Source organism: Motacilla alba, chromosome 10 (genome assembly GCF_015832195.1).
Source record: "Motacilla alba alba isolate MOTALB_02 chromosome 10, Motacilla_alba_V1.0_pri, whole genome shotgun sequence".
NCBI lineage: Eukaryota > Metazoa > Chordata > Aves > Passeriformes > Motacillidae > Motacilla > Motacilla alba.
This window is the reverse complement of record NC_052025.1, coordinates 10,559,585-10,581,749: the sequence shown is the minus strand read 5'-3', so window position 1 is coordinate 10,581,749 and position 22,165 is coordinate 10,559,585. Positions and strand designations below refer to the sequence as shown.

Here is a 22,165-nt window from a genome sequence, read left to right as displayed (position 1 = left end):
ACATGGTACATTCTGCAGCACCTTCCTAGTCCAATAATCCATTGCCAGAGAAGTTCCCTTGGGATCTCAAGAGAAGGGGACAATCCCCTGAAGTATCCAGCTCATTTCCCTCTATCCAAAAGGGCATTGCCAAGGTCTTTTTTCTTGCTGATTGCTCCAAACACATTTAGCTTTTCCAGGAGCGAGCACATGTAGCTCAAATGCCATGTATCACCAGCTCTTTCCATTATGCCACTGCTCTCAGCTTCCCTCTCTGTTTTCTTGCCATATTCTGTCATCTCCACAGTTCCATTAATAATGTCCAGCTCACACTCTGGGCACTGCTGCTCACAGGGTCACCAGGAGCTTCTCTCACTGCACCAGGGGTGGAACATACCCCAAGAACTGTGCTGTTCAAATACAGGCCTGCCTTTGCCTGAAGAGAATTTCCTCTTTGATAATTAAAAAAAAAGAAAAGCCTTCTAACCAAGTTGCTAATTCACAGGAAAGACCTAATCTGAAAGCCTCTAGATTCCCTTTCTACCATAAAAAACCTCCACATTCCCCACCCTTAATTCCTTTTCCAGTTTCACCCTCTCCTCCCCTCTATAACAAATTGTGCTGGGCACTGACAGTCTCTGTGCTCTGGAGCTGGAAAATCCCCTACTGGTCTCCTCTTCTTATTCCATTTTCCACAGCTGAATGCTCTAGCCAGGACCCTACATGCTCTTTCATTCTCTGAAATACCTGACACAACTTTGGAAGCTACTAGAATAAATATGGATCCTTTCAATTTTCTGTTTTGCAGCCACCACAGCAATCTGCTCTTAAAACACACGTGTGACTGCCTTCTGTGTGTAAAGCTGTAAAATGATGATATCCTCATCATTATATTGGCTCTTTTGAGTATTTTTGCTCTTTTATCTCTATTTTCCTTTTCTACATTGTTTTCTCTCAGTAATGCACAGTTTGAAAGCAACTGGTGCTAAATATGCAGGATAAAATAACTGCTTTTATTATAGCAATGAAGCATTTACACCTTTTATGGCATCAATTTATATAGGGAAAAAAAGCCATTTCATGAGCAAAAATATAATTTTATCCTTAAGATGACTGTTTCATGATTGTCTTATTATTATACATGGTAAAAAGATAAGTTTCTCCAGGACCATTATCAGCCAGTACATGAGGGCACATAAATCATCAGTGTTGTCTGTGTAGAGTGTGTTTTGCATTGTTTTACATAGTAAACGAAGTGCTGATACACACAGGGACTTTTAGTTCAGCTGATGAATAAACAAAAGGACCCAGATCGCAAGCAGACTAAAAACTTGCATTTATCCCGAGTGCATTAAGAGCACCCAAGTGCCTGTAATCTTTCTATTTCTTTTCCCAAAGCACACACAAAGAAATTATTTAATTAATCTCTAAATAAACTGATGAAACTTGAACTTATAAAACCAGTTACCTAAGTCTAGTATCTGGCCTTTTAATTGTAAAACAGAATTTTTGAGATAAACACTTTCATAGTTACTACGGTGCTCTATAGTTCAACGTAGCATACAATCATTCTGCATTTTTAACAGATTTCTCGTGTTCCTGTTTCCCCTGTGGGAACAAGTGTGACACACCTGTATGGACAAAGGCTCTCCTCCCCGGGCAGCCTTCCAGGCCGTTCCCGGCTTTTCCAGGCGATGGCGCTCCGCTCCCAGCGCTCCCAAGAGCTGCTGCCGAGGAGAGCCACGGAGGCTTCCGCTGCCGAGGGAACATATTCTATTACCCATGCTGGAAATGTCTTATGAGCAAGTAAAGAAACAGCACCAAACCCCCCTTGCCTCCCCCCAATAGACCCCCACCAAATCCTCTTACTTTTTCCTAAAAATCCACAGGGGATTTAACTTTTTAACGGACGCAATAAGGAAAAGCACAAACCCAACACAGACTGTCTAATCCATTACTGGGAAGGACTTTAGACACTTCTTGAAGGCATATATGGGTAAATACATGGAATGCAGGCTCTAGTGCTTTCCTCCAGTTACAAACATCTAAGAAAAAAACAATCATATGAGTAGAAATTAGTTAAGGCTACCGATACCTGAAATGTAATTAGATCATATTAATTAATATTAATCCTTAACAAGGTAAGTTATCATGCAAGCCCTTTGTTTCTATGAAAATAAGTATTCCTGCTTTGGGGTGCTGAGTTCATGTTTCCAGGACAACAGATGCTTCCATCTGAAACATTCCTGACTGTGCTTTTTTCCTGAAGAATCAGAGGACACTTTCAATCAAAAACATAAACCAAGGGAAAAAAAATTGTTTCAAACTATGCAGGTACAATTATAAATGACAAATATTGTTGTGTTTACATTCTGCAATTGCTACTACAGGGGTGGTTTTGGATTTAATGGAACAGACTTCAGATATAGAAAATACAGATGAGGGAGGCTGATGAACTCAGACCACAACATCCTTCCAGTAAAGTCTTCTTTAATTTCTTGAAGCTATTAAGCAATTCTGTATTTTCTAAGCTATTGCAGAAGAGACACACCTTAAACTGGAAACAGAAATTGCCCAACCAGTTATACACTGGTTTCTTTCTATTTGTTTGAAACCGAACCTAGATGGAATAAATAAGGATGGTTTTCAAGCAACCTAGCTTCCTCAACTTGCCACAGAGCAAAGTTCAAGTCATATAATAGAAAAATCAAAGAACAGTAACTCTCTGCTTATCAAATGTTAAAGGTTCATGCAGTTAGCTGTAAATGAAGATATGTTTTAGATGTGGATAGCTATGCAGCTATTCAGCTCGTTACATTAACTCTTATTAACTGTCTTTGTAAAGAAGAAATGAAAGCAGAATATTTTTCTTCCACAGACTTACCACGTCTGAGATTGCTCTGAGGAGAGGATCAAGAGAAGAGCTAGTTCCTAATTTTAGCTGTCAGAGCTAGAAGGAAGCTGATCATGGAATTGGAGTAATAACAAAATAAAACTCCACTAACCAGCCCACCCCCTGCTATGGCCAAGCAGGGTTATTAATACTGCAGGGTTGTTTGCATGGCTTTTTTAAAAGTTCTTCTTAATTTTTTCAAGTTCATATTTTGTTTATGATACAAGGTGTGTTTGTGTACAAAAAAAGGAAGGAGAGAAGAAAACATAAAGCCAGGTCATGTGGGTAGTGCAGATAGCAACTGGGAAATATTAGACTCCATTACACTACCATGCAACCAAGTATGGAACATACTACTGGACCTGGAGCAAACTGTGGTGGTCAGAAATGAAATCAATACCAATTTCCTTTACAGAATGCAGCAGAAATTGATCTGTTGTGCAGTTCAACTAAGATATCTGATGGTTTTACAGTCACTTTTCTCCTAAACAAGGTATGTTTTAACTGTCTATCCCACACCAAAAACTTTCATTACTGTATGAAAAAAAAGAATACTGGAGTTGCCCCCATCTCCCTTCTTTGTTGGGTTGCCATACTTTCTTTTATCTGTTTAGTGAAGAAGAAAAAAGCCCTGTAGATGAAGAACTTCACTTTGCTTTTGCTTTTTGTAACTGATTACACTTTGTTTCAACAAATGTATACTGTAGCTACAGCAACACCCTGTGCTGTACTATTCCTTAAGGAATGCAGGTTATACCTGTGGCACTGCCAGCCAGACAACTGTGGGGATTTCTAAAAGCAGACAGGAAGGGCAGACACTGTGGTTCTTTATTGAGGGAATCCACCTATGACTTTGGTGGTAATTCTGTTTACTGCAGAGGGTGTACACCTGTGCCCTTTACACCTACTGAGAAGTGACACTCTCAACAGTAAATCCTCAAGCCCAAACTTCCCTGTAACACCCTGTTTCGTGTAGTGGAAATGCCTCCTCTGGGAACGAATAAAAATACAGGAACTTGAGCACAGGCAGGCCCAGTTCTTAAGCATTTTAATTTTTCTTAAGAAGAGAGAAAATTTTCAAAAAACACTAGTATATATATACAACCACTGCAAACTTCACTCTATTAATTCCATGCCTCCCTGAAATCATACAAAAACATTCAGTGTAAAACATTCACCTAACTTCAAACTAATGTTTTTTTCCATCTATTTTGTAAAACATGCTATTGTAACATGCAAATTATGGGCAAGAGCTTGGCAGTGAGGCAATGACTAGAACTGCAAGTCATTGTGACTGGGATTGTGTTGTGGATTTCTGCTTTAGGGAGTAAGGTGGATACTGTAGTCTTGAAGATGAATTAATTTTTTTTGACCATAGCATGTTTCATTCAAAGCATTTGCCAAGAGGAAAACTAAACACAGTAATGGCAGCATACTGCTAACACATTTAATAATGCTAACAGCATGGGCAGCATAGTGCTAACAGTCTTCAAAAAATATTTAGGCTTTATTGAATTATAAAAGTCACAGCAGAAGGGAAAGATGCATCATTAAATGAAACAGTTTTAACAGCTTGAATAAAAACCCTATGCTTCCCTTTCTTTTAATGTAGTGAATTGGTGATTTATTAGCAGTAGATGACTGCTTTTCTTTGGCAAACTGATAAGATTTTTCTGTTACTACCAGGGATCAGGACTTTTTGCATTTACTTCCTTGTTTGTGCAGCAGCAGCATCAGATAAAGGGAGGTGTTTATTAGTTACCTGCCTATTAGAAATACATTTATTTCAATTAAAGAAGTGGCAGCCAACAGGAGATGAAGAATGTGATAGTTTTGCTAAAGTTGAAAGCTTAAACACATTTATGTACATGCAAGAAGTTTTTCAGACTTGTGTGGCTTTCTGAACTCTCAGATAATACAGAACTTTGCAATGAAAAATTCAGTGTCCAATACTGAAACAGGAAGGGAAAGAACTCCAGCTTTTCACTGACATTATGCTGTTGACAATCTCTGTTATGATCTAGTGGGGAGGTGAGCGTTCCTCATTTACACCTCACACAGCATCAGTGCTTTCTGAAGATAAATACAGTTCTGTGTAAAAGGCTGATGCAGTCCTTGAGCCCAGAGTCTACTTCTAAAGTACCAGACCAGACTGATCTCATGCCAAATACTGTAAAATTGAGTAAAATGATAGAAAACCAAAGAGTTCTACAGAACTGGAACTGTAAAATGGGATACAGGCGGCTCTGCCTTGGGACTGCATGATTTAATGATTTAGGATTTTGACAGGATTGCTACAGAGCTCTAGTCCCCATAGTCTATTTTTGGTGCTGTATCCTAATGACTTATGCTCTAGAGTCTCTAGATTCTCAGTTTACCATCATTTGGTAACAGCAATGTCTATGCAGAATTCCCATGCCCTTCAGCAGGGAAATCTGATTATATAATCAATGTCTGTGATAAAAGTCCCAAGTTCAAGAGCTATCATCTCCTCGCCCTGCTTCAGCAACACTTGGGGTCAGTGAAGTCAGTAAATCTGGCTGAGGGAGAGCTAAGGGAGTTTGAACTTACAGAAATTATGTCTTCTAATTACTCAAAAAATACACAAATGAAAGAAAGCTGTTTCACAGCTTCTGTCTGGACTGGCATTATCACAGTCTGCCAGGCCACAGGAATCACTGTGATTTATAGTGCTTATGATTAAAAACTGCCAGACCACTTCAAGTTTGGAGTTACAGAACATGAACAAATTATTTTACCATTTACTTGCACAGAAACAACAGATGAACAGAATTTAGAATTTCAGTAACAGAACAGCCCTCACTCAAAAGATATCCAGATAGAAGTAGGTGAGCAAGAGCCTCCCATAATATTATTAGTAGATATGGCCCTTATTTTTCTGCAGCAGCATAGTTTAGAGAGAGCTTTCGGTGGAATGGACCCTACCTACCAACATAATGTTAATTTGTTAACAAATTCGAAGAAAAAATGCAAATGTTTTTATGTGAGTCTGTTGAAAGATAATGTATGCTTATGTTTATGGCTCAGATTTGTGCTTCATTTTTAGAAAAAATGGAAAGACAATTTAAAGTAGTTTTTTATTTATGCATATAATGACTTGATGAAATGTTTACAGTCTATGTATCATTACTGTTATTAGTAAGGGTCTGCCTTTTTTCCACCCATGATGCATTTATTACAATACATCAGCATAAATAAAGCAAAGCAGATGAGGAGAAAGGGAGAAAGAAGGCAAACATTAAAAGCAGGGCCTCTTCTGCCTAATTTCTTAGTTTAAACCACCAGCCTAACTATATTCTGATCTACTCTAGAACACAGTGCTGGTCTACCAACAAACAGTAGTAATAGAGAAATAAATTAGGCCAAGAAAAATTTAAGTTTTTTCTGAGTAGTTTGTTTTGATGGGTGAGACAGAGATTTGGCAAGAAGAAAACGTGCCAAAAAGTGAAAAAAGAAATGAGTCTCAGTAGACAATAGGGAGGAGGATGTGAGAGGCAGCAAGTAAGTAATACCAGAGTCTAGAAATACTCTAGAAATACTCTATATTGAATATTTCAGGTTGAAGGGAGTTATTTTTCTACTGCTTGACAGCCAGTAAAACCGGAAGCACATCTACCTGAATTTTAACAGATGCTCACAAGTATTTTTTAAACCTTATGGAGAGATGGTCACAAAAGTGACTTGCTTTGTCTTAAAAATGTTGCATGATGAAGTCTTGAGTTATTTACGCGGATCTTTTAGGGAATGTTACACACATTCAAATCTTGGCCATGAGCAGCAGAAATGGTATTGCCAGCCAGGACAAGAGCACACCTGCCAGCCCAGCACCCCAGCCCTGGCTGTCACTGCTGCTGCTGCACAGCCAGGCCTGTTCATGGGGCTGCACACACAGAGCCAGCAGCCCGGACACCCCAGACACCTCCAGGGACTCGGGACAGAGCCATGCAGTGTCACAACCCCTGAACAGAGGCCATGGAGCCGGTCTGGCACACCAGGCCAAACCTTGGAAGTCTTAAACATGAAAACCAACACCAAACCAAGCCCTTTGTCATGCCCCTGTTTCTAAGATATGAAGGTTTATTTAAAATAATATGGTAACCTGGCAGTGAAGGCCAGCCCTGGCCTATATCTTGATACCCAGACAAACTGTCTCTAGGGCTCCCAACCAGTGCTCTGCCACCCCCACTCTTACACCTTGCTCACATGGCCCTCAGTCCCCACCCAGGCACCATGGTGATGCTGCAGGACAGCTCTCACTTGTTAGGGTGAACTCTGTCCCAGGCCCTGGGCTCCCCATGCTGTGAGGGGCTCTCTCACATCCTGGGTGAGCCCTGAAGGGCAACACCTCCCCAGTAATGGCTCTGGCCAGAACGTACGCACAACAAAATTATCTAAAAGTAAACGCTCATTAAACTAAACCCCTTGTTCATCTGGGCAAGGTCCAGCATAACTAGGGTTGGCACAGCCTTGGTGAGGGTGTGTGATCTTTGGCCAGGGCGAGGCGCACAGGCAGTGCTCTGGATGCGGTGTCAGCTCACGGCTTCGCAGGGGCCGTTACTGCGCCGGCCGCTTCCCGATGGAGAGAGCTTTGGGCAGACAAGCTGCCTGCTGCCTGTTCACATCAGCACCTGAGGGGCAACACTCACCAACCCCAGTGCCCCCGGCCAAACCAGCAGTAGTACTTTTATTTCTATTTCAGTTACACTTTTTACGGGATTTCATTGTCCATGTGCTCCTGTATGGCATGTGGATGTGCTGGACAGCAAAGGCTTCAGACAGCAAAGGAAAACTGTGCCATGTTTGTTTAACCTGAAAGCTTTTTCAGAAGTGTCCAACACCAAACATTGGCTGGATTCAGTGAATCATTCCCATTACTCTTGTTTGTTTTCCACAGCTAGTCCTAGGGACAGCCACCCTCTGCACTAAGGCAGACAACAACTGCAGGATGAACCACTTCCTTCAACAGTTGCATCAGCCCCCTCTGTAAGTTACTATCTTCTGCATAAGGGTACCACTTGAAGTGACCAGACAGTGCAGAACTACACTAATAGCACCTTGTGGCACAGAAATGCAGGGGGTCAGAAGGAGAAATGCTGACACTGGGGCTATCACAGGCAAAGAAACAAAAAATCTCAACACACTCTGATAACCACAGCACCACAGTATCTGCAGTTTTAAGGCCTTGAAGTACTACTGTAGTAACAAAAATTAGCAATTCATTGTATATACACTGCAAAAAGCAGCCTTCTAATATTCTGTTCTTCCAGAAAGATATTTACATTTATTTATAGACTACATAGAAAAATTTAGAGAAGCATGACCATAGATTCTAATGATGGATTTCTAATAGTGATTAGAACTATTAAAACACATTTCTAATGGTTTCTAACCTATATTGGAAACTCTTAACAAACTAGTGACCATTTTTATTAAATTTCATAATTAATATGAAATTTGGAAGTGATATAGTTCCATGTAAATGTACTAGCTAGGGTGAGCAAAGATAGTGATTGGTAAAAAAAGCCAACATGAACCAAACCAAAACCAAGAATAAAATAGAGTAGGAGACTAAAGACAGCAAAGGAAATACAGAGAAATAAGAAAGGTGTTAAATTATTTCAATAGTCTCTAAACTGTTCATGTAATTAAAAGTCATGGGTTGGCATGACACAGATCAGGGAAGCCTTACTGTTCTCATGAACATCAGCTCATAAAATTCAACCAGTTGAATCTTTACTGTTTGTAGAACAAGGAAATAACTTGTACAATGTTTTAAAAATTTATGTTGAGTAGCTGATTGGGGAGACACAGTAATTGGTCTTGGTGTATGCTACTCATAAGAAAAAAATGCTCTATGCAGGAGACAGATTTTTAGGGACAGTCAGAGGAGACACAAAACCCTAAGAGCTTTAACACTATTCTTAATCTTTTTGAATTGCCAAAAAATTATTTTGATTTCTTATATTGTGTATAAACCCTCCCCAAAAATCTGTATTAATAAAGAAAAGCAGAACAGCTTACAAAGGAAAACAGATTTATTACCACAGTGTTATGCTTCAGGACATGATAAAATAAGCAACAACCTGTGACTGACAGCAGTCACACAGTGTGACAGCAGTCACACTGCTTAATGTGCTACTGGAAACATCACTGAAATGTGGCTAAATACAAAAATTAACTAAAATTTGCTTACACTTATTTTCCCAATGATGACAGATACTTAGATCATAGTATTTGCAGCCAAAAAAAGTGACTTACTGAAGAACAATTAATGCATCAACTCGGAGCATGGCACTTTGTTTTTGCTACAGTCCAGCAGAAATACAGAAATACAGAGATACAGAGAAAGTTTTAAAAATATTTTCTGTTTTAAAAGACATAAAACTTGTATTCCTCAGAGCCCTGTATTTTTGTGGTTCGATGATATTCAATCTTCTTGTAATGTCATTCCTTAAATGCAGGCTAAGGACTTACTCTGAAGACTAGTAGTTCCTCTCACTCTAAAACATAAATGCTGCTGAGTCATCCTTACTAGATAAACAAATATTTATGCAACATTTAGATTATTTTTTTTTCTCAGCTGAAGAAAACAGCTTCTGAAGCCAAGCTACCTTGGAATTCAGGAGACAGTTTGTCTTTGCTGCAGCAGAATAACCTAAAGCACTTGACTATTACTCATTTAAGGGGACTTTCCCCAATTAGCAGTTGTTTCACTTTTGCTTTCTTCCTCACAGAAAGGATTATGAATTCTGATCATCCATTGTAAAAAAAACCCTGTGGAATAGACTGAGAAACTGCTTGGAAGAAGGCACATACAGAAAATATCTAGAAAAGGACTGTTCTGCCATTGGATGCACTTATTGCCTCAAGATTTTACTGGGAACCTGCCCATTACATTCTTTCCCTGGCTAACCCATAATCAAACACACAGAAGCTTAAAGAGGAACTGTCTCTTCATAGAATCATTCCTAATTTTAATCAGTTAGTTTCTATTTGATAAAAGAGATATTCCTAATAGCACGCAGTAATCATTAAAAATATTGTTAATTGTGCAGTACATTGCAGCTTGCGCTTGAACAACCTTGCACAAAAAGAAGAAATTAACACTGTGTAGTTTTGGATGATGCAGATTTTCTAATTCTAGTAACGTCAAAAAATTTAATAATGAACAACATTTAAATACAAAAGAAATTACCTGATTTTCATTTCCCTTCTAGCCATGCTTAACTCTTACGTTTTGAGGTTCTAAATCTGCAGTCTCAAATGCACCCTTAAATAACCTACAGGACTCCTCAGTGGGTAAGTTTCAGTATTTGCAGCACAACATTAGTTTTGACTTAATCTGTCCCCACATCTAACACAGACAGGGAATGCAAGTGTACTGTATGACCACATATGCTGCCATACAAAGATCCTCTGGCTGTGAATTCGGTCTCTATACAACACTGAAATGCAGAACAAAAGTAAGGAGACCAGGAATCCCAATTTAGAAGGGCTTTTGAATTTACATGAAATGTACAAATTTAGAATTTATTTTATTAAAAATGAATAAAATGGCAAAACTAATATATTTTGAAACAAATCCTGAAATTCTAAAAAAACTATGAAGGCTTTTTTGATCTATAATTGCTATCTGAATGCTCAAGAATTTACATCAAATGCTTATTGAAAATGAATATTTTGATTCAGATTTTTGGACTATGTGGATGCTGTATGCCAGTTTCTAAAGCAACATGAAACTCCTCATCCAGAGGCCAAAAAAATGTAGGGAGACCCTAAAAATGTAGCAGAAGCATTTCCGCACACTGATTTCAGTAGTCAAGTTTGTGCAGAAGTGATTCCACTAGATTCATAGGGTACCTTTTTGAGGCAACAGAAACTTCTCACTTCGTAAGCTTTTTGACCTCTTCCAGCTCTTCTATAGGTTGCCATTGCTGATTGATTGTTACCAGCTGGAAGAAATGGAAAATGTGAAAGTTAGTAAAATCCCAGGGAGCATTTACTCCACTCCCACACCTCCCCATATCAAAGAGGAGCGTATTGCTGAAGAAGTTCTAGTGGCTTTACATTCTCCTTTCAGAAATATGCAACAGATTACATAATTTGTTGAAGAAAATCACTTGGATATTAATTAAGTAATCACGCCAAATAATTTTGCTTTTCCTTATCCTAAGTGCTCTAATAAATTAAGATATTTTTCCTTCAGGCTACAGTACTCAAACATTCTTACTCAATTCTGTAATTAAGGAACAAAGTAAGGGTAAACAGCACTCCCTCTATACTCCAAGTTTCCACTGTTATCAACAGAATTAGTAAATGGATGTTTGGAGTGGGAATGGACATGGGACAACAACCAGAAGCACGGTATGAATTGAAGATCTGACCTACAGTGTAAGAGATCCCTATCATTAGCTAATAGGGGGAAGACAAAGTAATGAAAGAAGCATTTGTTTCCACTTTTAACTAGATAGATGTCAACTTTACACTTGTTCTCTTGTTCATATTTTACTAGTTCTTACACATTGAAAGAAGTGATTCATTGTGTTGGAAATTCATGCTATTTACACGTATGTACAAATTACCTTCTGAGGCTTGGCAGGATCAATATTTTGCCATGGTTCTGAACCGCCAATCTTGTGAATGCTTTAAAAGAAGATAAAACAGGTATTATGTTTTAAGGTATGTCCTTGAACACATTTTCATATGAGCAGCCTATTGTCTATAGTAGAGCTATTCACTTTAGTAAGGAGTTCCCAAAACACAAGTTTACAGGTTTGGGCACTGTGTTTTAAAATCTGGATAGGAATCAATGATAGCTTGCTTTATTTGCAGCTTCCAAAGCACCAAGCAAGCCAGCACTGTTCACATATCATGGTGAGGGAAGCAAGCTGAAAAATCAAAACTGAATAAAGACACAAAGTAAGGAGACTTTTACCCTAACAATTAAAATGCCTATGCCAATCACTTTAAAATAAATAAATAAACTCCCAAAACCTTTAAGAGTGTAGGATTTGGCACCCATTATCAGCCAAGCCATTGGAATACTATCAAACACTGTTCTTTACATACAAGTCAATAGCCTGGTTGCAATATATGTGCATCTCATCTACCTATGTGATTATATGAAATTCTTAATTATAACATTTAAAACTTCTTATACCTTAAGCAAAAACCACATAATCATTAAATCAAAAGTTAGGAAATAACTTGGACTACACTCCAAATTAATTAACTTCCTCATTATTTACAATCTGCAGATACTTTAGTTATTATCAGTACTCTGGAACATGTGCCTGGCACCTATTTTTTTTTTTTTTCTGTATGTAAAACATTAAGGTCAAATACTTGGTTGAATAAAACAAGTTAGGGTAGGCTCCAAGCAGTAAGTTTTTACTTACATCACATCAGATTTGCAGAATAGGGAATAGACACAAAAAGAGAACGCCCCAACTGCTGCAAAGGACAATATTCCAGCCAGGGGAATGAGCTGAAAGATAAAATAGAGAAAAGAGCTGATCTCATGTCCCAGCTACAGACCCACGAGTAGGGGAGCAAGGGTAACACAGAACTAGGCAGGGATCACCTGTTCCCGTACATTACCTCTGTATTACTCTTTACACCACTTCACTTTTGATATGCGAATTTCACTTTTACCTCTATATTACCCTTCTCCACGCCTCACTTTTAATACATGAACTTTACGCGGGTCCCCTTTCCTCGGGAAATCAAGAGGCAGCCCCGGCGCAGCCGCCCGAGCCCCGCGCATCCCTCCCCGCGGGCGGGTAACCCCGGCCCCGACCCCTCAGGCAGACTCACTTCTTTTTTCGTTTTCAGCGTGTGCAAGATGCCCCTGTTCATGCTGGCAGCGGCTGCGGAGCGGCACAGGCGGCGGCTCGGAGCGCTCCCGGCCGAGGCAGGAGCGGCCGCCCGGGCCCGCCCCGCGCTCTTTGAGCCCCGCGCCCTGAGGGGGCGGCACAGCGCGCCCCCCAGCGGCCGCCCCGGAGCGGCCCGGCGCCGGCAGCGCCCCCTGCAGGCGCCAAGGGAGCGGCCGGACAGAGCGGGACGCGGCCCGCGCCCTTCCTGCGCCGACCCTTCTCCCCGCGGCTGCTCCACTTCTCCTTCGTCCTCTCGTCTGTCCCCTTCTCTCTCCGTGACTGCAGCACTCCAGCCTGGCTTCTCCACTTCTCCTTTGTCCTCTCGTCTGTCCCCTTCTCTCACTGCGACTGCAGCGCTCCAACCTGGCTTCTCCACTTCTCCTTTGTCCTCTTGTCTGTCCCCTTCTCTCTCCGTGACTGCAGCGCTCCAACCTGGCTTCTCCACTTCTCCTTTGTCCTCTTGTCTGTCCCCTTCTCCAGGCAGCTGCCCAAAGAACAGGGTATCTAGGCAAACGCCCAGGTGATGACAGAGCCTGCCTCTTCAGAGCTCAGAGAGGTGCCTATAGTGACCAAAAGAAGAGCCCGGTGTCACCGTGTCCCCTCATGCTGCAGCAAAAGCTCAAGCCAGGCCCAGGTTCTCATCACTCTCTTGTGTTCCATAGTTCCTATCAATTCCCAATATCCCTTTCTGAGAAAAACTACCAGGGCAGGCTGGAGGTGAGAGCAGGCAACTCCTGTACATTGGCTTCTCCCCTTCTCTCTTGCCCACTGGAAAGCAGTGAGAGGAAGGAGAGGCTGCCTGTACTGCAGCAAGAACAGACATGACAGGGCACAAGCAGCTCAGCTGGTCCTTCTAGGGAGCAAGCGTGGAAGTAAAGCAGCGGCATCTTTGAGGAGCTGGCAGCATCTTAGTGTAACAACTTTGAGATCAGCAATTCCAATGCAAACTCTCAAACACTGGGAAGCCTAACAGAGAGTTTTCATGCTTTTTCTCAGCACTGCTGCTGAGAAACCACTGTGTATTTATAAGCACTGTCTATTTGTAGCTACCAATAAAGCTACAGGATGGTCCTTTCTATAAATTGGTGATGAAAGCCAAGCCGTAGGGCAGTTGTTTGTATCTGAACCCTTTCCTAGGTTTCAACAGCTTCTACTACTGCCTTTTGCCTTCCTCAGTCACCAACTGCCTTGGAACTTCCTTTTGTGATCCATCTCTCTATAAACCACACTCAGTGCAGTCCCTAGTGTGCCTGTTATGAGAGACAAATAATTGTTAGTGGGCTTACAATTTCTGAACCTCAGCTAAAATAATGAGCTGCCTTTGACAGTGGTGTATTTTGTCCACAAGCATCTTCACTGGGAAAAAGAAAAGGTAATAAAAATAATAAAAAACTTCCTACTCTAGTAAGTTAAAATGCACACCTACATACATGTAATACCAATTTCCTTGGAAGTGTCTGTGTATTTTAGAAGGCAACTCACAAAAATGTACTGACAAGGAATGGCTGGGTGCGGGAAATAATTCTGCAGAAATTGTCATTATGCAAACTCCCTTTTCTAAAGAAGAAATTACAGCTTGAGTTGATTACATACTTGGTATCTGCTTATTCAATCCAAATGTTTGTACAGTAAGCAGTAACTAATCTAAAATTACTCCCAAACCCCCTGACTTCCAAACCTACACCAAGGAGTTAAGCACTGTAACCCTTTCACTGCCAGTGCATTTTGGAATCTGCTTGTAAGAATGTAAGCCTAGATGGGCACATATAAAACACCTCGCATTTTATATAGAGTGGGACTTCTTCCAATTTAATTTCCTGAAGGCTTTTCTATTTCTTATGTATTTGCTGTCTGTTGGAGACTTCACAACACATTTTACATTTTCTTATTATGCCATTTTTGTACTTAAAAGTCAGAAATCTACAGTAACACTAAGCTGTTCCATAGTGATTTATCTAAGTATTTCAATTACTTGTTTCATCAGATGTAAACCTGCCCAAAGCAAACAAGACTTTAATTTATTATTCATCATTTAAATTACAGAACTTTTAAAAATGACACTTTACTGTATTTCACACTCCCTGAAAACTACAGTAAGTACAGTGTTAAAAAGCAGGAAAGATGCAAACCTTTTCAAAATCTTTGTAATATATTTAAAAATACTTATGCCACTCCTTTATAGATTCAAGGGGCTAATTCTTGATTAGAGAATTTTTCATAAAATTCCAAGTCTTTTATGTTTAAAGATGGTTTTACAGTCTGCAATGATTTCACAAAATGTTCCTGTTTTACAGCAGTTGCTTCAAGTCCATTCTCTTGCAATGCCAACAAAGCAGCCTTTAAAAGAAAAAAAAACAACTTAGTCCTTATCATGTTTTAAATTGTAAAGAATACTGTAAGTATTCTAAAATATTTTACAAGGAACAAAGCATTAGTTACAGCATCTGAAAACAGCATTGAATGAAAACAGCAAAGAATGAATCCTTGTTCTTCTGTTTTAACCATTTTCTTTGGATTTTCAATGGAAATTTGGAAAGCATCTCTGCTACAGATGGCTCAGTAACATCTATGAGTTAGCTCTCTTTTTCCATTCAAAGTTGTTATTTAGAGTTTATTTCACAGATGAGCCAGGAATATTTCTTACCTCCTTGCACAGGTTTTCAATATCAGCTCCAGAAAAGAGGTCTGTTAGGCCTGCCACATCTTGTAATGACACATCAGTATCTAATGGAATTTTTTTGGTGCAGATTTTCAAAATGGAAAGTCTTCCCTGTAAATTGGTGCATATTATGCAAGAAAACAAAACAACAACAAAAAAATTAATCCTTCTCCAAAGTAGTACCAAACTTGAAATTAGAGCCAAAGAAAAATCCAGAAAAGCACCAAAACTACCTGGTTTTGGCAGAAGAATAAAATGCTATTAATGGAGATAATGTACCTCTGGCTGTCTCATATATTTAAGGTCTATTATTCACAGTCACTCCTTGCTTCATGAAAACACAGTATTTTAGGCTGAACAGGCCTGATTTGGCATGCTTTGGGACAACTATTTTTTTTTTTTTGTGAAGTTCAGGACAAATAGCTACACTAGCCTTGGGAACAGTACCCAAAAATGATTTGAAGCAAGGACAGATAACTTATTTTGATATTTCCTGAACCGTAGCTTGATTTTGTAAATACACATTTTCTCTATTTTCCATATGCAATATGATGACTACCTACACCAGTTAAAATGCTATTGGTGTTTAAAATATAAATATCTTTATTACTTTTAAAATTTTTTCATTGTACCTTGAATTTGTTGACTGATCTCCAGTGAAACACCCATCACTTGTTAAGTATGTTACAGGAATATGCCCCCTTCTCTCTTAAAGTATGCTGGCAATTAATATGTCTCCCTTTAAAGCCATGTATAGATGTGTAATACCTTCAGATCTGGAGGTGGAATATAAATCATCTTGTCCAGCCTTCCAGGACGGAGCAAGGCATCATCCAACATATCTGGTCTATTTGTTGCAGCAACTACCATGACATCTTTGTTCAAAGTTTCCTGAAACTCTAGCTGAGTAAGAGATCATGTAAACAAATTAGTGCAACATGGTTTGAGATAGATATTATCAAAAGATATTAGTTAACTACTAATGAGAAGAGGGGAAGGGCAAAAAGATAACCTAATTTTACATGTAGTTACTTTCCCTTCGATATAAGTATTTTATCTTTCTTGAGGTTAAAAAATGCCTTGGTGAAGGGCAGATTACATGACAAAGAAGAAATATAGTTAGTATGTGCCTTGGCAATAAATAAAGACTTTCCTTTGACCAGATTGTAATGAAGAACCTTTTTTCTATATGCAAAAAAATTCACCATCCTACAATTCTGGAACTGTTTTCTTTATTTTTCCCCCAAGAGTATCATAAGAAGAAAAAGTTTATATACAAAAAAGCTAAATATTAAATGTTGTGAACAATTCACTGACAAGTGAAGGTACAGGTTTGTGTTTAAATAAGTAACTGATCATAACTGTGCTGCTTTTGTATGCATCATGTGCGAGAAAAAACTGCAAATGAAGTAGGGGAAGTACTTAGAAAAAGTAAGCACAGGGAGGAACTTGTTTAGGAATAAAAATCACACAATCAACCTAAAAATTTACTTTAGTGTCAAGAAAAGGATTTTTGTGACAGAAGATGAACACTCAACTAGTAATACTCATTAGCCTGGGTGGGTATTTTGGTCAAACAAAGCCTCACTGAGGAACAGTATATGTAAAAACAATCAGCAGCCTATATACAGTATCTTCTAAAAACTAGTAATTAGGACAGAGTAAAACAGCTTCTTGCATGTTTTTAAGTCCAATGATTTGAAGATTAAAACGTGAATGCCAACACGTAAAATTTTTGAAACAACTGGACAGCACTTCTCATTCTTCCTATACAGAAAAGGGAGCATAAATACCTTTCTTTCCTCGTCACTTTGTTCTTGGCACTGAGCCTCAAGCTGCAGCTTGCCTCCTCTTCTTTCTGTAACTTTCAGCCCAACCCCATCCAATTCATTGAGAAGAACAGAAAGAACCCGCTCTGAGACACCATGGCCAGCTCTGCAGAGCGCCCGAGATCCCAAGATAGAATCAATCTCATCTAGGAATATTATTGCTGGAGTATTTGCTCTTGCTTGGCGAAAAACCTTTTCAACAAATGTTAATAAAATGAAACATTAATGCCTGCATTCTATCAGGTAAGGTGAAAAAAGAATCCCACTTACATATACTCTGTATTTTATTTAACTTTGAAGGTACATTTGTAATGATTCTTAACACCTGTTCTGGCTTACATTTACTTTTGGCAAATTCTGCTTCTTTTTTATATTCCTAAATGAACTGAAAACAAAAGGCTAGAAATCCAAAGTTTAACACTGGTATAATTTTAGGGATAGACTCTCACTTTATTTACAAGTGAATCTCTAAGCCACTTCTATTTTATAATCAGATGAGAGCTCTATCATCTTTTCAACAACAAAAAATCAACCAAAAATAGACTACAGAACCTACACAAATTAAAACTGTACCTGAGACAAAATCTTCTCTGAATCTCCAACGTAAGGTGAGAACAGGTCAGCACCACTTACAGAGAGAAAGGAACAGTGACAACTTGTGGCCACAGCCTTCACCAGCGTGGTTTTGGCACACCCAGAGGGCCCATAGAGAAGAATCCCCTTGGGATGAGACAGGCCCATCCTGGCAAACGCCTCAGGAAATTTCATAGGCCACTCAATACTCTGGCAGTACATAAAAAAGGGATGAAAATTTTAGTAACAAGCAATCAATAAAACAGCCAAGTACAATATTTCCTCTCCTTGATACAAACATTAATTGGAAATCAGAGAATAATGATTTAGTCTTTCTTCATATAATGCCCCTTGCTTAAATTTTCTCTTTGAAACAGAACTAAAAGCAAACCTGAAGAGGTAACAGCAAAGAGCCATCCCTGGATAAATATTCAGGAATGGAAAAATTATCTAGCTACAAGTTAAGTGTTTTTTAGCTACTAAAAATATGCCTATTTTCCCGTGATATTACTATATCATGGGATAGTAATAAGCTTGGTGGTGGTATCTTGTGACTGCAAGGCAACAGTGTAATAATGTTTAAAATACAATTTATAATCAGGTAATTTGCAAAAGAAATAATTTTCACAATGCAGGATACAGAATATCTTGGAGTACATATCAGAAATTAGCTGTTTATCTAAATTAATTTAATACGTTACCTGTTTTAACTTTAATTTCACATCTTCAAGACCACCAATTTGCTCCCAAGTCACAGGTTTACACTCTGTTAGTCCAACTGCACTTCGAAAAGAGGATGGTTGAATTTTTTTAAAAGCTTCTTGGAAATCTCCCATGTTAATTATGGTTTCAGTTTCAGTTGAATCCTGAAAAATAAGCCCAGATAGAGCATATTAACAACATTTTAATGAAATACTTAAATGCTGCATTAATCTGCAAAAAGCTTCACATAAGGCTAAATACAACTAATAAGGAAGTAAATTCCTGACCTAATGAGCTTAAACACTGCAGACACAAAAACGCAACATAAAGTAAAATATAATCTTTTTAATAGCAAGTTTTTACACAGGAAAAAAACAATTTTAACAGAAATTAATGTTTCAGAGAAAACTACTAGTCCCTAAATTATAGCTCTGTTAGACAGTGATCTGCTAAATCAAATAGTTGCTTTCAGGGTTAACATACATCTCATCCTACAATCTTGTGAGTAGAAATAAAGAAGCTGCAAAATTCATTTTCACCACCCACTGAAGAATGCAATACATTTTATCTCAAGTAGGCTATAAAATGGCACTATTAAACCACAGATGCAGTAACAGAACTAGGTGAGAACTGAAAGGATGAGCAAAAATAACATAATTATATTTATAATATGCTTGGTGCAACAAGTTGAGCTTCAACATGTTGAGCTGTTCAAGGATTAATGAGGAAAGGGTAGTACAAATATTACTGACATGGCTCTTGACTAATCTGCAACCATACCAAAGAGCTGCGGGACACAGCCTGCATGGCAGCTTCTCTGCAGAGTGCTGTAAGGTCAGCTCCAACATACCCAGTCGTCATTTCTGCCAGCTTAGCCAAATCAACCTCTGCAGAAATGGGCATGTCAGACGTAAGCAACTGCAGGATGGATCTTCTCTGTGTAACTGTTGGGGTCCCAATAATAACCTAAACCAAACAGAATAAACAAAAAATTTAAGTAGATAATTTGCCATACGCATTTATTTTACAGACCTAAGCAAGCAATTTTGTCTCTGCTTTATATTGGCTACTGAAAATTTATATATACTTATATCCCAACTAAAGAGTTTTACAGGAAACCTACTGCCAGCACTATACAAATGACAAGTATTTAAAATGCCATCTGCTTTCCAAGGGAACAGTGTTTGCATAAAGAGTTTTTAATAAAACACTAACAGATAGCATTTATCAAGTCCCGTAAAACTGAAATAATAATTTCCTTATATCACAAGCACTAAATTAGACTAATATGATAGGAAAAAATAAAATAGATAAACATTCATACATTATTGAAAACCCAGTAAAACATCATCATAAAAATATATCTCAACAATATATAAATCCCAAAAAATTAAACAACTTGATTAAATTGGTGACCTAGGAGTTGGTTTAGCCAGGAAAATAAACAATACAAGCACAAGCACTGTGTGTTGTATAACTGCATGTGTTTTTCTTCTTTGGACTACTAGGCTAGGAGAAGTTTTCCAGAGTAGACCCAACCTCTGTTACTGAAACCTGAACAGAAGTTTTGATGCAACAGGTTACTAGTTCTCTGTCACAATAAATTTTTAAGGAGAAATGCACAAATCTTCAATCTAGGATTTAAATGGAAAAAAACCAATCCTGTAAAGCTAAGCATCCGTAAGCAAACAAACCCCCTGAAGATCAGGTCAATGTCTCTATGATGAAACAAAAAGACTCCTCCCATCCATTTTCAAGTATATGGAGCTCTCAGTGTTCTGAGTAAAAAAAGCCAAAACAACCATTCTCAAGTTGCAGCAAACTACTGACAGAAACAAGACACCTGTCCCAACCTGAAGAATCCCACTATGACTAGAAGACATTAAAAAAACCTATTTACAGCCCCCTTCCACCTCAATAAGGAAAGAAAAATGTGAGTGTATGAGTAGCAGGGTTTATTTACCTCTCTGTCAAATCGGCCAGGTCTCCTCAGCGCAGGGTCTAAGGCATCAGGCCTGTTTGTGGCTGCCACAATGACCATCTTGCCCTCACTCCCTACACCATCCAGCAGCGTCAGCAACTGAGCAACAATACGATCTTCAGGAGCATTGCTGGAACTTCCTCGCTTTGGGCATAAAGAATCAATCTCATCAAAAAAGAGAATGGTTGGGCCCTCGTTTGACATCTCTCTGCCCTTTTCAAAGACTCTTCGCAAATTCTCTTCACCTTCTCCTGGTCTTGAACCATGGAGGGCTGGGCCACTGATGCCAAACAGATACGCACCCAGTTCTTTTGCGACTGCCTTTACCATTAGCGTTTTCCCTACACCTGGGGGCCCAATTAATAGAACTCCATTCGGGACAGAAAGACCCAGCTTCTTGAAAGTTTTTGGAAAGCGGAAAGGCAGATCAATCATTTCTTTCAAAGACTTCCCCACATCATCCAGTCCCGCAATTGGTGTTTTCGCAGTGTCTTCTGACAGATGTCTGTACCATTCTAAAGTGATCACCTCCTTAATTTTTATGCTTGTTTGGGGAGTTATCAATCCAGCTCCCTCCTCCAAAGGAGACGCAGACAGTATTTCAATATACACCACGGGATTTTCGGGACTTGGGGCAACAGTAACAACATAACGAGGCGAAACGTACACATTTCTTAGCAGTTCTCTGATCGTCTCCTGCAACACCGCTCTGGGAGTCGACTTTTTCAGCGCGGCGCTCTTGAGGACCACTCTGAGAGCCGCCGCTCGCAGCGGTGCGCAGGGCAGCAGCTGCAGCCGGCCCACGCTCAGCGAGAGGCCGCGCAGCTCCCGCGCCGCCAGCCCCGCGCTGCTGCAGCTCAGGTCGGCCTGCAGGTACCCGTCCGCCAGGTCGTGCCGGGGCCACGCCGTGCACACGCAGCAGCCGCCGGGCAAGGAGATCCTCAGCGGGGCGCCGATCCTGGCTCCCAGGAAGGAGAGCGCGGCAGGTCCCAAGCGGCACCGCTGCGTGCCCTCATCTCCCGGGTCCAGCGGGAGCAGTTTTAAGACTGCCGCCTCCATCGCCGCCTCCGAGAGGGAGGGCAGCAACCCCCCTGTTCTGCGCGGGTCCGTCGGCTCCTTACTCACCGCGTCTCGCCCTCCCGCGGGGCTCCCGCTCCGCCGCCGCCCGGCGCACCGCGGCCGCCCGGCGCTGCCGACCCGCGGCGGGCGGGACGGGACCCCGGGCAGGGAGCGCGCGGGCCGGAGCGCAGCCGAGCCGCTCGCGCGCGGACACGCGGCCCGCGCATGCGCCAGAGCGGAGCACGCGCAGTGCGCCCCGCCTCAGCCCCCACACATCGCGGAATGAGTTCGGCGGGGACGGGGCTCCGGAACCGTCCAATGCAGCCTGTGTGCCAACGGCACCGTGTCAGTCTGACCGTGGCACTCAGTGCCACCTCCAGTCTCTCTTTAAACACAGCCAGGGACGGTGATTCCTGGACAGTTCATTCAATATCTAGTCGCCCTTCCTGCGAAGAATTTTTTCCTAATATTCAAGCAAAGCCTCTCCTGGTACAGCTTGAGACTGTGGCCTTTTGTCCTGTCTGGGAGAAGAGGCCCCAAGCCCCACCTGGCTACAGCGTCCTTTCAGGGAGTTGTGGTGACCAATAAGGTCCT

At 40.3% G+C, this 22,165-nt stretch overlaps 2 protein-coding genes across 6 annotated transcripts in view; both read right to left on the bottom strand.

Moving 5' to 3' along the window:
• C10H15orf48 (chromosome 10 C15orf48 homolog) overlaps nt 1-12,896 on the bottom strand; it is a 30,146-nt gene extending 17,250 nt beyond the window's left edge. For 2 of the 4 annotated variants that reach the window (XM_038146871.1, XM_038146870.1), the window contains exons 1-4: nt 12,710-12,896; nt 12,292-12,380; nt 11,476-11,536; nt 1,611-1,734 (exon numbers count right to left, since the gene is read on the bottom strand). In XM_038146871.1, the coding sequence (XP_038002799.1) occupies nt 1,611-1,734; nt 11,476-11,536; nt 12,292-12,380; nt 12,710-12,751 (316 nt within the window). In that variant the 5' untranslated portion in view covers nt 12,752-12,896. Of the gene's footprint in view, nt 1-1,508; nt 1,735-8,910; nt 10,846-11,475; nt 11,537-12,291; nt 12,381-12,709 lie in introns of those variants that run through there. The other 2 variants (XM_038146873.1, XM_038146872.1) reach the window with 2 other exon arrangements.
• Nucleotides 12,897-13,064: 168 nt separating this feature from the next.
• On the bottom strand, nt 13,065-21,813 carry SPATA5L1 (spermatogenesis associated 5 like 1). 2 transcript variants are annotated; one of them, XR_005258112.1, is made up of 9 exons: nt 20,495-21,571; nt 19,312-19,497; nt 18,531-18,695; nt 17,830-18,039; nt 17,221-17,448; nt 16,196-16,330; nt 15,413-15,538; nt 14,898-15,105; nt 13,065-13,328 (listed from the first exon to the last, which is right to left on the bottom strand). XR_005258112.1 is itself a non-coding variant. In XM_038146868.1 (8 exons), exons 1-8 carry the CDS (start codon nt 21,569-21,571, stop codon nt 14,953-14,955), a joined length of 2,280 nt encoding a protein of 759 aa, XP_038002796.1. In that variant the 5' UTR covers nt 21,572-21,813; the 3' UTR covers nt 14,756-14,952. The 2 variants fall into 2 exon arrangements, 1 of the variants encoding a protein (XP_038002796.1); XM_038146868.1 differs by lacking the exon at nt 13,065-13,328 and having other exon boundaries at nt 14,756-15,105; nt 20,495-21,813.
• Nucleotides 21,814-22,165: the final 352 nt, after the last annotated feature.